Raw genomic sequence first — 15,912 nt, forward strand, 5'->3', positions numbered from 1 at the left:
AGTCATTTGCCGCTGGTTAGTGAATAAAGCAGGTGTACAAAGCACACAATAACAGGCTTACTGCGTTGTAAACTGGTTACTGCATGACACTGGTTTAACCTCTCAAGAAGCTTTAATCCCACTACCTGCACAGAGTAAGGTATTGTCGTATATTGCAGTACTGCAAAGAGCGACAGGATAAATAGGGTTCACCTGAAACGTCACCTTTTGACTGCCCCGTGACAAAGATGGTGCACCTGTTGTGTAACAGTAATTTTACAGTTTCATGGTAAGTTTCTTTGTTAACCCTTTACAAGTACCATAACCTATATTAAACAAGTTTTATAACTTGAGAACACTCTTCAGCAAAGTGATAAAATATGCATTTAACAAGATTTTAGAAACACTAGCTGCCAAAGCGTTTTCCATAACCTTTGTTTGCAACGTAACTTCAGTTGGGAAGCAGCAATTTTAAGATCACAAATACTTAGAAATAAGTATGTCACAAATTCAACTGTAAGAAAATTGACTCCTAAAACGTGTTTCTACTGTCAAGGTTTTCTGCCACAGTACAGGGGATTACTAGCTCCCAAAGAAATCAAAACACGTCACCACAAGGAGGCAGTGTCTTATTATTTTTTTTCATTTTTATATTTAAAAGTTGAATACTGTTATAACCTTTATTTTTTATAATATACTTATGCTGTACAATGGTCATATTAGGACAGACAGGAAAATGACTAGAACTCAATCCAAAGCTACTGAAAAGGTCAAGTCTTGCCTTTCACTATGAGCTAAAGGAGAGACACATTTGGTTCTGTGTAACCTCTATGGATCAATTAAGTACGGAATGACTCCATCCGCAATGAAAAAAAAAAAGTCATATCTGAAATCACTGAAAATAATTCTATGCAGGTTACCTCTCTTCCTTTGAAGGCATGCCAAATTTGCATTAAGTAACGGTAAAGATAATTGAGTTGTGTGGGAGGACAGCTTTCTAAAGAGATGCAGGAGTAGAACATCATCATCCAGAGACATGTGAAATCTAGTCTCCCACACAGCAGGAGTATTTCCATCCATTAGTTCTTGTTCAAAACTGTTTTGCAATAACAGCATCTTCAATATATTAATGAGATTTAGGTGATAGATAAAATGTGTATAGACACACAGCATGCATGCACGTTCAAATAGACAGATCATTTGTAATATTTTATTCCTCCTTTTACGGATCAGAAATTGTATACTTACAGCTCCAAAATACGGGGCCTGATGAACAACACCTGTGCCTTCCTCCTCTCTCACATAGTTATCCATCACTACAGTGAAAGCACCACTTTCTTTGCTCTAAAATCCAAGACAAAAATAAATTACTGGATAACGCTAGAATTTAGAGTAAAAACCATAAGCGTTTTAACCCCCAAATGAAGCTCTTACCGTTAGGAAGTAGTCAAACAAAGGTTTGTATTTCTTGCCTTTAAGGGTCTTGCCAGGGAATCTGTCAAAATAAAAAAATAAATCAGTGGGAGTCCAGTCTGATTATCAGCACTCCTAAAAAAAAAAAAAAAGAAATATACCAGAAATATTTTTGCAATCCTTGTAAATGTGGGGTTCCAAAACCAAAGCACTCCTCTAAGCACTTAACATTGTACTGCCACCTGGTGGAAGATTCCTATAATAGAAGGCTAATACATGCATTATAAAATACTGTACATATTTAGGACAAACCATGCTAGATCACGAAAAGGAATGCTTATGATGGCAAACAGAAAAGGTAATTCGCACTCACTTATCAAGAAGTGTGTATTCAACATCCGACTTAAAGAGGGCTGATAGCCGAGCCTCCATCATGATGTACACTTTCCCTGTAGCATTGTCTAAAAAAAATACAAACAATGGATCACACTTCACCACATGCAAGTAGTCTTCTAGTTCTCAAACATGCATGGGCTCCCATTTAAAAAAACAATACATTTAGTAAGGTTAAGCATACAGTGCTGAGCTCAGTTAGACACAAGGAATTAATCCAGACGATTTACTAACAAGAAATTTAAAAGAAACTGCTGATTTTGTTAAACATATTCATAAACATTCATCTACAGAATTATTAACTACAGCCAATAAGACCCATGTTTGAATAGTCATCTCAAAGTCATATGAGGTAAACACACCAACTTTAATGAATTTAATCTACTTAAATAGAAATACATTCATTAAAAGGAACAGCAAATAAAAAAAAATAAAAAAATAAGCAAATTCTTATCAGAACAGTTTAAAATTATCACATGCATATAATACAACTAGGAACTGTCAGCATGCACCTCCTCCTTTCAAATGCATACTATCCAAGGTCCTATTTAAACAACTGAGGTGAGGACGATGCCTTGTTGATGTACGACGTTGATTGGACTATGCAACCACTCAGTGTATCAATCAAAAGCTAGTCATGGGGGTGGGGGGGGGGGTGGGGGGGGGGGGGGGCTCCCAAGTGGCGGATTCAGCAAAGGCACTCCACCTCATAGCTCGAAGATCGCCAATTCAAATCCAAGCTATGCCACTGCTGACCGTGAATTCCCAGGGAGAATAGGAAAATTAATTTAAAAAAAAAAAAGGGTTATTCCTTCAAAGGCTTGCTTACCTTTGATTTTGACATACATGAACTCTGGGTTCACACAAAGAGCAAGGTTGCTGGGCAGGGTCCAAGGTGTGGTTGTCCAAGCAATCAGAGAAACGCTTTCGTCCTCTTCCAGAGGAAAGTTCACAGTTACAGAGGGATCTTGAACATCCTAAAAGGAGTTAAGACACTGCAATTAATGAGGAGCTCTACAAAAAGCTTTGGTTGGATTGCACAGAAGGGTCTCCCAAATAAGAGCTAACCATTTCTACCACCCCCACCCCATTCAAACACAAAAATCACCTTCAGTCAACCTGCCCATCCAAGCCACACCTCCTCCGAGAAAGCCCTAAAAAGAAACCCACAGGTCAGACTTGTGTACTTTTCCCTATGCAATACCTTGTAATTCTGGTGAGACTCGAAGTTTGACAGCGGAGTGTTGCATGCAGTGGAAAATGGCATAACCTTCACTCCTCTGTACACCAGTCCTTTGTCATACAGTTGCTTAAACACCCACCTGAAGAAAAAAAAAAGACAATTATGTAACATAGCACATACAAAATACTGGTTGTCTTCAATTATAGTTCATTCAAATACCTTAAATCACTGGAATGAAAGGTGGATCCCTTTACAAACAAAGACTTGTTAGACTGGTTAAGTCTAATATGAAACTACTGGCAAGCCCAGGACTTCATAATGATCCAAAAATCTTTCAACATGTGTCAGGTGTGTGTGTGTTTGTTACACATGTAACCACAGTAAACTTTTACTTACCAAACTGTTTCCATGAACCAGGGATAGAGAGTCTTATAGTCATTTTTAAAATCAATCCAACGTCCCAATCTGGTCACAGTTGCCTGTTTAAAAAAAAAAAAGTTTAAAAATCAGACCAAGAGTCCTGGATAGCTGTGAAACTGTTTTAATACTATGCATTTCATGCATAGAGACTTTTCAAACCACCTTGGCTTTATCTCAGCATATATGAAAAAAAAGCCAGTTACAGGAACCCATACATAGCACATCCCTTTTTCTCATTTACCAGCCACTAGACAGACACCTACCTCCCACTCACTCGCGTATCTCATCACAATGCTTCTGCACTGTTTGTTGTATTCAGAGATTCCCATTTTTGCCACATCCTCTGGTCCCTTTATTCCCAGCGTTTTGTCGATTTCATATTCCTGTAACGGAAAACATTGTACCATTTTCTGATAATTTTAGCAGAATGCTAAATGTAATACATTAACGTTCACATTAAAATAAATATAAAACGTTAATGGTAGTTTCTTATTTTGGGGGGTTGTGAAATAAAATACCAGAATGTACAGTATCTACTGTACTGCATTACTTGTGAAAAGTGTGACCTGAACATAAACCAAATAACTTACAGCAAAACATGAGGCTAAATTTTTCACAAAAAAAATCTCAAAAGTAAACAAAATTAGTAAAAGTTCATAGAAGCTGAATACTGCTAAAACTTACCACTGGCAATCCATGACAATCCCATCCAAACCTTCTGTCTACATGGAATCCACTCTGATGCGCAAACCTGGTCACAACGTCCTTTATAGTGCCAGCCAAAATGTGGCCGTAATGGGGAAGACCGGTAGCAAATGGGGGTCCATCATAAAAGGTAAATCTGAAACATTAATCATTAACCATTAACCTCGACAAACAGAAACTGCATTTCATTTTACAAACAGCACACTTTTCATACTCACTTTGGCCTGTTCTTAGACTGTTTCAGACATTCCTGAAAACAGTTATGGTCCTCCCATAGCTTGAGGATGCGCTCTTCCTCAGAGGGGAAATGAATGGTCTCTGGGACTGGCTGAACCATCTTGTCACTGATTAATAAAAAGACATATCAATTATGTATCAATTACAAGGCAAAGAGAACAGCAAAGACTTCAAGATATTAACAATGTCACAAGTAGTTGGAGGTGCATTCCATGATATTGAGACTGTCTCTGTTGGCTGGTCTCACAGACCCTGACCTGCATGAAATGTTACCTGCTAGTGGTATGAGTCCACGATGGGTGTTACTGAGGATCTGTGAAACCAGCCATCAGAGATCCTTGCTAATTCTTAAAGTATATTTTTCTTCAAATATTTTGTGTGACAAATACCTACCATTACCTTATTATCTTCACTACATCCACAATAAACAAAACGTTAACAAATCTTTATTATTATTATTATTATTATTATTATTATTATTATCATCATCATCATCATCATCATCATCATCATCATCATATAAAAAAAAAAAAAACGTTTTTTTTTCATTCATGTCTTACACAGAACAGATAGAAAAAAGCTTTTTAAAATTGGGGGATATATTTCAAACTTAATTGCACATGTTCCTGATGAAACTTGCTAAGAAACATTTTTAGCACAATACATTAAGTGTGTCATAATCTGGAAAATATGAAGTTGTCTTATCTGTCTTTAAATTTCATTTCGATACGTCCTGATTTTGCCGGTAATGCGATGGAAAGCTATTATACGTCTAAGAATTGTGGAATCATCCTTTTCGTAATACATGCTCGATGCAAAAAAACAAACAAACAAACAAAAAAAAAACAAGTTTAATGTTTGCCCACCTGTATAAATTGCAGAACTGTATGGACGACAGTTTCCAGTAAACACAGAGCAGACTCGTCCAAAACAGGATTTTAAGGTCAAGCTGTTAATTTGACACCTCTTTCCTCATAGTTTAACTCTGTCTTTACATTCCATAGGTTTACATGTATGCCAAAGACATGCCATTAAACGCGGAACATTTTAGACCGTTTAAACTCGAAGAATGCAGGTGAACCTGCTTTCTCAAAGCGAGACATGGTAACGCCATTTCACAATAAAACAACAAGCATTATAAAATATGAACTTTACATAGAAAAATGTTGCAAATAAAAAGTTTCATACACTCACATGCGTAACTAGGATCAGCCGCTGCCGGTGCCTGGAAAATGCCGCAACTGGAAGATAACACGAACAGAAGCGGAAGTAGAATTAGGGTGACAGTTACTGGAAGGCCAATCATAGAACTCCCTCTAAGATGAAACTGTGATTGGTGAAAAAGAGGGGCGGGCCGTAGGGTGGGGGGTTGTACAAGTTGACAACTTTGCAAGTTTGTGGAAGCCTGTTAAGTTTTAACAAGTGTTGTTGTTGACAATTGCTAACTGAACAGAGAGTACAAGGGGTGTGATGTTGACAAAGTGAATTATGTTACTGTGAATCACAAAAAGTTATCACTGATTTCAATTAAAATCGTATTTATCGACAGTGGCCATGGAAATAAAATAAATGTGTTGCGGATGCGCAACTGTATGTATTGAAGATATTAGAAGCGGTAATACTCGTGTTTTTTTTTGTTTTGTTTTTTTTTTTGTTTTTTGTTTTTTGGGGGTTTTTTTAATAGCAGTATTGTGTGTAATAGTTACAGAAATTATATTGTTATTGTGTCTTGTTATCAATTGCAATACAGAACTGGGAGACTTAAAACAGAGACTGACGAACATATAGAAAACTGTAGTTCTGGATTAAATAACTGGAGGACTTAATTTAAAAAAAAAAAAAAAAACGGGTCTGATTGTTCATGACACCTTCTCTTGTGCCAAAAGAATGATTTGATAGCAGTCAGTGAAGTGAAGACAAGGCTACGGGGAGAACAGCCAGGTGGCGTTAAATAAATAAAATACATGCCATGTCATTTAAATCCACTAGAGGGCGCTACGTCTAAAGAAAACAAAAGATCTGCAGGAACTTTTCTATAAATTGTTTTTTTCTTAAGCAATGTTAGTTGCATTCATTGGGGAACAGAAGACCAGCAATTACATACTGAACCATAAGTAAATAATAAGGAGGAAGCCATAAGGGTGAGGAATAAACTCAATGATAAAATAAATACATATATTAATTATTAAACATATGTATTTATTTAAAAGTAATACAATGAAAAAAGGTATATTGTTTGTAATGTAGGTGAAGGTCAAGTCTTTATGAAATTATGTTTCTTTGTTTATTTATATTTTGTTTTACCTGAACATTTTCACAGGTTGGTTTCTGGGTCCTCTGGCAAGGTGTCAAGCCCATTTGTGGTATATTACTGTAAATTAAAATACATATTAAAACAAAAACCTGAAACAGCTTAGTGAATATAAGACTAATGGCACACCTGGAGATTGGCATTTAAGTGTGGAGGATTATTTAAAGAGACAGTCTACTGGCCACTGTGGAACTGGCATCCACAATTCATTTTGCCAGATAACCAGCTGCTACACTGATGAACATGTTCCAACCCATTTCATAAACTAATGTCATACTTTACCCATTGCACACTGTCTCTGGCTCTGAACAATCTTAAATTGTTATTTTGGATGATCAGCAATGTGATCACTGGTAAATCTTGTTTCTTCTTCCATCATTTGTTTGCATGTGTCAGCTTGTTTTTGTTATCCTCAGGCTACCAGTCCTCTTTACCAGGCTCTGCACTTTTTAACTGCCTTCCTTAAGCTTTGCTTTTCAGTCCACATTAAGTTGAACAACTGTCACTGCTTTCATGTTAGACTAAATCTCTTTACTCCTGCCAGTCCAGTACAGTGTTTTTTTTTTTTTGCTGTACCACACTTTACACAACATCTTATGCACATTTAAAATCTGTATTACAATATTATTGCAAACAATGTATCTCATTCTTCTTCTTTCGTATGGGCTACAGTTGTAATTTTTAATGTATTTCATTTATTATACAAGATGCACTTCCCATAATGATATGACTTGCTTGACAGCTAAACAAACCCTATTATGAAGTGATCACGCACGACCCTGAACTAACAGTGTTGTTGATGTTAAATCTGCATCCTCACTACTTCACCGAGGACTGTAGCACTTTCTTTATTTTGTGCGTGTACAATTGTAAGAGTAGGCAGTAAACATTGTTGAAACATGAAGTTAATTATTATTTTGTGTGGATCTGCTCAGTAACTAATTTAATTACCCTGGGATATTAATGTAAATCAATTAAGTCTTCACTAGGTATTTGTGCATGCCGTGGCCCAGCTATAGTTTCCCAGTAGCAGAGATACAGCACTGATTGCAGACAACATTTTGTAGTCAGGCCCCCTGTGACACATACAAGGTGCAAGGCAATCAATTCACAGCAGAGACTGAGATGCCGCTGTGGTGGTTTTCACAACCCTGCTAGAGCATGTGGTGGTCTGCTAATGGCTCTATATAAGCGTTATATTTAGAGCTACACTGTAACAGGTTCTCAAATTGGTCTGCAAGGGCAGGCAAAACTTCTGGTTTGTGGTGACTACTCTCCAATGATGGCTAAGCTGAGGCCACACAATCTATTCTTTATTAACAGGAATCCAGGTGATTTCTTCAGATGGAGAACAATTGTTAACATAAGTCTTGTTAAGGGCATTCTTTAGCACAATCTGTTTAGGCTGAGCTAAGGTCTCAATGATCTTCCAATTGTATCAGCAACTGAAGGTATTCCCTTCAGAAAGCCTATTATGGGCTATACCACTTGTGCAGTTCTGATGGAACTATGCATGGTTATGAGAGGGCTTGAGAATCAATAAAATGTATCTACCTACACTTGAATGTAGGTTTTAAGAGTGACCTATTTTGTCATGGCACTGATACCTATGATGTGGTGATATGGTGTTTATTTTTGTACAAGACCACACAGAAAATACCTGTTCATATATAAACTCCTGTCTGGCTGTTCATTTTTTTTTTTTTTTAGTAAAATAAAAACTGGTTTGACAACAAACCTGGCACTTTGTTGAAACCCATCCTTCACTCTGTAATGCCCTGACTTTTGAGAACATGCCCAGCACAAACATTCATTTGAAGACTTTAACAATAATTCATGAGAACATGTTGAGATGGGATGCACTGAAATGTGAGGTTGTTTTTAGTGTGATTCAGGGTCAGACATGTCTGTGTGCTCAGAGGTGGAATACCTACCATACAGTCTACGATCAATATCCCATCCACCAATAACAGAGTGCTAGAGGGAAACTAGGTGGAGGAAGGAACCGGGCTGTAAGCAAAACTTGCTCATGACTGACTGAGTAATCTGAAGCATTTTGGACTAATTCGCTGTTACAGAAAGGGAGCCGTACATGAACACATAGACCGGAACATGTGGAGACAAGCCTGTAGAATAGGGATAGGATAGGGAGTGTATCAGTCCCTTTTCATTGAAGTTTACGCTTTGGTGACACCTTGCTTCAAAGGTTTACAGAAGTTGATTCAAAGTTACCACTTGCCCTTAGGTGTCCCTGTATGCAAACTCAATTAATGTGAGACCATATGAACACTTTTTGTCATTTTTTTTTTTTTTTTACCGTGCAGATAATTCCATTGGAAGCATTCTCATTAATGAAAAAAAAAGGAAATGGCAAAATTTGGAATCAAAGGAAAGCCGACACAGAAAGGGAAAGTGACTCCTGATATAGAAATCATGTTCATGTCTCAGTGAGCAATGAACTCTGGATTGTGTTTCAGTATTTTCTCCCCTCCCCCTCTCTGCATACACAGCAGTGCTGAAGTGGGCACTGTGCAATATGGGACGCTAACTCAAAATAAGACACAATCTTACCACACCAACTGATGAAAGATTGAACAATAATACTGGGACACTACTGATCAGGGGGTGCTGAGTTTTGAATTCCCAGTAGTTTGCTTAGGTGTATTAAGACATGTGTAACAATACACAGTTCACAGAAGGCAGTGAAAGACAGCAATTGAGAATATTTTACATCAACGCTCAATGGAAGGGTGATGTTCAAGCATATCCAGGTCAGTCAAACTGGCCTGTTTGGTGTAACTGTTTCCTAGTTTACAGCCTCACTCCCCTTAAAATGCAGTACATAAATGCTGTATTTTATCAGCTCACTATAAGCAAAGAAAAAGGACACTTGGATTGGAGAACACTATACTGTCATAACTGAATAGCCTCTAAAAATGTTTTTGTTTCATCAGCCCATGAAGAAAATATAAACTACTTTATAGAGTATAGGTTTTTTTGTTTGTTTGTTTGTTTTCCCAAAAAGTTTACATTTTGCTTCTCTGAACTCACTGCCACAGATTAGCCCATTCGAAATACAAATACAGTAAAAAAAAAAAAAAAAAAAAAAAACCCAGACATACTGTATCAATAAGTACATCAACAGAAATAGTCCATATCAGTTCTATTTTGTAGTCAATTCAAATTATTATTATTATGGCAGTGCTTAGCGCAATAGCACAGCTTTATCATTTCATTTATACGTGTATATATTTGTTGTAAATATGTAACGTTTCGTAAAAAAAAAAATTGTTGTTATATTTTTTTTTTTTTTTAATTATTATAGTTTTTAAACGTGAAACTGTGCTTTCATAGGCTACTCAATCTTAACTCCCGCCTCCTACCACCATTTCCAGACTCAGAAAAACAACCGGACATTTTGATTTCTGAAGTTAGACCTCCCTCTTGCAGCTTGAGAATCAATAAAACGTATCTTCACGTTCTTAAGTAGCTACTGTTTAAACCAACCCGTGTAAATCGTGATGTTTACTAGCACACTACTTCTATAGGCGTAACTGTTGTGTATTCTATTGTTACACACGCAGTCGCCCTCTCCACACCCGTCTCTATATCCTGAGGACAGCTCTGACTATAAACAGTGGTGAACAGACATGTTCTGCACGTCACCATGCAAGTGAAAAATAGACATGTTTATTATATAACTTTATTAAGGATACGCTTTCTTCACAGTTTTAGCAACATTTTATTTCATAAACCTAATTCAAGATGATGTACGTCTTGCTGTAATAAACTTAAATGTGTAATTCGTAAGCAAGGTTTACAAAAAAAAAAAAAAAAAAAAAAAAACGACTGCGTACTAGTTTATTATTTAGCCTTGCTTTATGATGTTTGACAAAATGCACCTTGCATGATTTTAATAAAATTATTTTATTAGGTTTATATGAATTGATTGAGCTGACATGATCGCTGTAACTCAAAAGCAACTGTCGTCCATTAATATTATTAACCAACCCAAACTATTGAAAAATAATCATCGAGATTATGAAAAAAAAAACATCCCCCATTTTTTTGTGAAAGAAAAAAAATACTAGATTGTACAAAAACTACACTATGTAACTCAATCATATTTATTTAACGAATCGATTTACTAAATATTATAGCCTTTTAAATATAAATCAACTAGAAATTTAACCAAAATCAAAAGTTTAAATATCATTTCATGCAATGTTTGGAACAGTCTATATTATTAATTGGTGTGGTGATGTGTGACTGTTAAAACCAAAATTGAAGATTGTGTGTTCAGATTATGTTTAAAATGTGTTTTTGCGGCTTTAGACGTATACATATGTTTTAATGTGTAACATAAATAAATAAATAAAGTATATATAGAAATGTTTCTACTATATAAAAATAACAGAACCCAGTTCAAATAATGGTTTAATCCTAATTCCATTGCCATTCTACATAGAGCTAGTCATATTATTCTTCAAACTTTTACGCTATTTCTGTAAGAAATTGATATACAAAGTCTAACAATTACGCAAAGGAAAGGATTTTGCATTTATAGCACATAGGAATTTTGCAAGCCAAGCAGGTCCATCCATTGCTTACGTCGAGAGTGACAAGTTTATAATTTTATTCTTATCTTCACAAATTAAATCTTACTTTTCCAAAAAAAAAAATATATATATATAAAGCACACGTTCTACATTTATATTGAAATATAATATGTGATACTTTTGTTTTGTTAAGCAGAATTGGTTTTGTTAGACTTTATAAAAAATTGAACTCCCCCTTTTGAGAAAGAGTTGGCTGACCCGACGCCATAAATAAGAAGGACAGAGCTCGGTTTAGCTCTAAGCACAGTAGTTATATAGATGTTACTAAGAGAAATGCGTAAGCTTCCTTGACAGAAACACAGCTGTAAAACATATTTGTACTTTAAAAAATAAAAAATAAACCTTAATTGCTTAGTTAGTCTGGGACGTTTTGAACGTTGAAGCTTAACAAAGATACACGTAACCTACCAACTGCAAGTAATAAAAGAAAAAGGGGGTGTAACGGCCAGCCTATAGACTGCCATACCCGGGTCAAGCTGCCTGCAAGACAGCTCAGCCAGGCTATGTACCGTAAAAAACCCGTGGTCAAGATCAAAACAGAGACGATCGTGAAGAGGTAGACTAATAGGGGAGATTCGTGTTGACCACGAGTGAAGAAATAAATCCACAGAGAACCCCCATTCTTTGTTTCCTGACAGCTGTCTTATTATGTGAAGGAGGAAAGAAAGCTGGTGATGCTTTTTGAAGAAGATGTGGTAATGTGCGGCAAAGGCGTGATGTGCCAGTGGGAGGCGGTCGGCAAGAGACCCGACATCAGCCAAGAAGGTTCGAAACTCGAGGATGCCTCAAGGAGAGGGGGCAGAGGTGGTAAGCACCGATGGCACAAGCGTGGGAGGAAGGTGGGCAGGGCACCCTGGCAGCAGCAGACTCCTTACAACAAGCACGATCGCCCAAGTTTACGTCCTTTTGGGAGAGAGACTCTGCGCCCTGTCAACGCGCAAGGGAACCGGGCGCCAGGTATGAGAGCCCCACGAAACACGAACCAGTTTCTGATGCACGAGAAGTACCAGCTGCTGCACATGCGTTCAGACTCAGTTGGCACAGACAGCGGGTCGGACTGTGAGGTGGACTTCACAGACATGGACTCCTACCTTGGCGTGCTCGAGAACGCCAGGGGGGCGCTGTTGGACAGCCCCGATCTGCCCCTACCATCCTCGGTGACGTTTTGCCCGAGGCAGCGTCCAAAGCGACAGGAAGTCAATTTCTTTAGCTTTGGTGACATGATTGATCAGGAAGAGAGCATGCAGTATTTTCCATCCGAAGACGACGTGTTGCAAAGTGAAGATTTCATGCAAAAGGACTTTATTGAATTCTGTAACACAATAGCTTAAGTACACCGCGTGTAAAACACAAAAGGACCTCGTTGCATTTTGTTTCTGTTTTGTACAAAGACCAAAAGGTATTTATTTTGTAACTGTAACCAAACTGTGGTATGGGGGGTGGAGTTAAAGAGTTACAACGATACAGGGGTGCAGTTGTGTGTTCGATGTTGTGTTGGAAGTTTGACGTGTTTCCATTAAGCCTTTCTTGGTGTTTTAAATGGGGAGGGGTTAGGCGAGAAGGAGTGAATCCAAGCAGCCAATTACTCTGAATATAAAATGATTGACTGGTACTGTGTGTTGGTATTTTTGTTCCACCCCCTTTACCGATATGTTGTGTTTTTTTGTTTTGTTTTTGTTTTTGGTTTTTTTGACATGGTTATAACTGCTTCAACTTTCTTTTTAATAAAATAAATTAATTAGCATTTAAGTTGTTTGTGTGTTGTTGTTATTATTTTTAGTACTTAACGACACGTTTTCATGAACTACACACATTTAAGATTGATATACGCTAGTTACATTTAGTCTGTTTGTTAGTATTTTAGAAAATGCGGGAGAAATAGTGAGTATATGTGGTAGAAATGAAAAGCATATTCACAGTAACATGCGCACACACGGTTCTGCTATACCGCTATTGCGACGCAGAGTGTGTGTGTGTGTGTATATATATATATATATATATATATATATATATATATATATATATATATATATATAAAGTATCTTACATGATGTAAATTAAATAGTTGACCCCTAACGTTATTTGAAATATATATTTTTGAATACACCCGTTTTAAGAGAGGTGGAACTAACACGACTACTTTTGGGTAATGTAAACAAACTGTACTGTCAATAAGGTAGGGTATAGTTGTGTACAGATGGCTAGGGAAGACTGTAGTGACACCAGTTTAATCAATCACGTAATCAATTACGTTCTTGCAGAGTCAGATGACACTAATTACTGGTTAGAGACCTTTGTTCAAGGAATTGTGCCTGGTCAGTTCAGAGCGGATTTTGGAGAAGGCTAATTACTGTTACCTGGTTTTTCAGTGAGGCATATCAAAAAGTTATTAACACAAAAAGAGGACTGAGGCAGACACATTACTTTTTAACCTTTGATTTATTTTAAACTTTAGAAGGAACTATTTGAAACTTACTAAATTGTAATTAGTGTTATAATTAAAACTCATTTGAAACACAGGTAAAAAGTGAATTGGCTCTTTGAGACCACCTTGCCTATATGAATTTCAAACACATAATTAGACTGAGTGGGGGGGGGGAGCCATTTGGGGGCCGGTAATCATTTGCTAAAGCCGGTAATCAAGCAAAACACCTTCTCAAGACTGCTCTTCTTTGCGTTGCAGTGTGTCACAGTGGCTTTGAACAGGATGTGGAAAATAGTTTTAAGCTATGATTGTTTACTGAGGACAAGACAGCTTTCCAACAACCAGTGTAGAGATTCTGGACCCTGGACTGAACGCTGACAGGTTACTTTGTGCCACAGCTCCGTCTATAAAGCTCTGTTTGTTTTAACAACTGTCACCTGCTATTTTTTTTTTCAGGTAGCATTTGAAGATATCTGAACTGATGATTTCAATTAATAAACTGTAAGAATGTTAAGTCTACAAAAAAATACACATTAAAGAATGTACTGTTTCTTTTATAAAATGCTCACCTCAAGGATGTGAAGAAATAATAATGTTTAAGAATTAGGGTGCACTTTTCATTAATACATCCCCCAAAAATATTTATAGAGAAGCCCAGAAAACAAAACGCACCTCACTAGGAGTTGAGGTTTATCACCAGATTTGGTGCTCAGATGATAATCTATAATGTGGGCAATGAATGGCTCATTGTATGGCGAGTGTTTTTGAGGTATGTGGAAAATACTTTGGTTCCAGGTTGTAAAACGGGCTGCGTGTGAAATCTATAAAGTCATGCACATGACACAAGAAGTGAGTTCAGCTGTAACTGCAGCAGCATTCACAGAGGCATTCACACTTACACTTCTCAGGACAATGGCATGTTTTGTTGTTTTTTTTTCACTTTCCTTTATTAAGATGGGTTGAATTCCCCTGCATGTAATTCATATATTCCAGTTTAGGTGACATGTAAGGTGACAATTAATGAACTTGAGTAAAAGGATAATTAATTCCTCATCATTACAGCACATTTGAAAACCGGACTGACCCAAACGTGACATTAAAATGACATGTTAAGTTGCTTTGTTTCTTTTGTTTATTAGGATGAAAAGAAAAGCGGTAACAAGACAATAAATAATATTCATATTACCACGTAACACATTATAGCAAATGTATTATATAGAAAATAATACTGTATATAGAAAACAAACACATACAGATTGCTTCAATGCCGACTACAGCTGGTATCTGATTGTAATGATTAGATGCAGCAAAGACTTCCTCCACATCTTGTTTCTGCATCTCAGAGTCTTATCTCTCTCTTGGGATCTTAAAGTATGAATACAATACGACCAAGATTTGATATGACAGCAAGAATCCAGTCACCATTCATGCTAAATCTACTAAAGTAAAAAATGTGAAATGTTGAACGTTTTACAGATTCTGGTTATTTCCACAGTGGTTGGGGGTTTGGACTGTGCGATTAAGGAATTTCCCCACTTATTGTTTAATTCCTTGTTCTGTGTTAGATTCATGTCACAAACAGGTTTTTCTGTCATACATATACTGTCCTGGCTGTTGTCTGGCCCTGTCAAGTGCAGGATTAGGGATTGGTCAATAACCCTTTATTGGGGGCAAACCAGGTTCAATAAGGCCTGGGTTTTTTTGGTGTATTTTGTTCATTTTATTTTCTAGATGGATCAGACCCGTACTATATGTATCAGTGCACTTATATTTACGTGGGTGTCAACTTCTCTTTGTAATTCCTGTGTTTGCTGTGCCATCAGATTTTCAGGCTTTAGATAGGAAACTACCTTAGGTACCTAAGCATTTAAAGGTCATATGGAAATGCAGTCTGCAATGGAAGTTTTATTTTAGTTCAGGGAAAACTGTTTTCTTTCCCCAGTTGACTGAACCATGGCATTACCAGACAAGAGGAAAAAGAAGGGAGTCCTTCCTAAAAAGAGAGTTGGGTTGTATCAGCTGCTTTACTAGTGTAGATGATTTCCATGACTCTAGGAAAACAACACCAGCTTTAACCCATTAAGTGCCATTGTCCTCATTTCAGTGCAGGCTACTTTGTTATTTTTGTGAGCATTTTTAACTGGCATCTACTTATTATTTAAATTTTCTCTCTAACTATGTTGTCCCGATAACATAGTCTAACTGTTAACTACAAATGATTAGCCTA

General features: G+C 36.9%; 2 protein-coding genes across 3 annotated transcripts in view; one reads left to right on the forward strand and one right to left on the reverse strand.

Moving 5' to 3' along the window:
* LOC121297866 (isoleucine--tRNA ligase, cytoplasmic-like) overlaps positions 1-5,610 on the reverse strand; it is a 38,870-nt gene extending 33,260 nt beyond the window's left edge. The window contains exons 1-10 of one of the 2 annotated variants that reach the window (XM_041224426.1): positions 5,525-5,610; positions 4,312-4,437; positions 4,073-4,229; positions 3,652-3,771; positions 3,365-3,447; positions 2,990-3,107; positions 2,615-2,762; positions 1,766-1,853; positions 1,414-1,474; positions 1,228-1,323 (exon numbers count right to left, since the gene is read on the reverse strand). In XM_041224426.1, coding sequence (XP_041080360.1) covers positions 1,228-1,323; positions 1,414-1,474; positions 1,766-1,853; positions 2,615-2,762; positions 2,990-3,107; positions 3,365-3,447; positions 3,652-3,771; positions 4,073-4,229; positions 4,312-4,430 — 990 coding nt within the window. In that variant the 5' untranslated portion in view covers positions 4,431-4,437; positions 5,525-5,610. Of the gene's footprint in view, positions 1-1,227; positions 1,324-1,413; positions 1,475-1,765; positions 1,854-2,614; positions 2,763-2,989; positions 3,108-3,364; positions 3,448-3,651; positions 3,772-4,072; positions 4,230-4,311; positions 4,438-5,196; positions 5,344-5,524 lie in introns of those variants that run through there. The other variant, XM_041224425.1, reaches the window with a different exon arrangement.
* Positions 5,611-11,493: 5,883 nt separating this feature from the next.
* LOC121298473 lies at positions 11,494-12,977 on the forward strand. The gene has a single exon (XM_041225598.1). The coding sequence runs from the start codon at positions 11,935-11,937 to the stop codon at positions 12,589-12,591; it is 657 nt and encodes a 218-aa protein (XP_041081532.1). The 5' UTR covers positions 11,494-11,934; the 3' UTR covers positions 12,592-12,977.
* The last annotated feature ends 2,935 nt before the right edge of the window (positions 12,978-15,912 follow it).

The sequence above is a fragment of the Polyodon spathula genome, chromosome 23, assembly GCF_017654505.1.
Source record: "Polyodon spathula isolate WHYD16114869_AA chromosome 23, ASM1765450v1, whole genome shotgun sequence".
Classification (NCBI taxonomy): Eukaryota; Metazoa; Chordata; class Actinopteri; order Acipenseriformes; family Polyodontidae; genus Polyodon; species Polyodon spathula.

What these genes read in the sequence shown, in the direction of transcription:
- LOC121298473 (XM_041225598.1), top strand. Translation starts at nt 11,935, where the DNA reads ATGCTTTTTGAAGAAGATGTGGTAATGTGCGGCAAAGGCGTGATGTGC.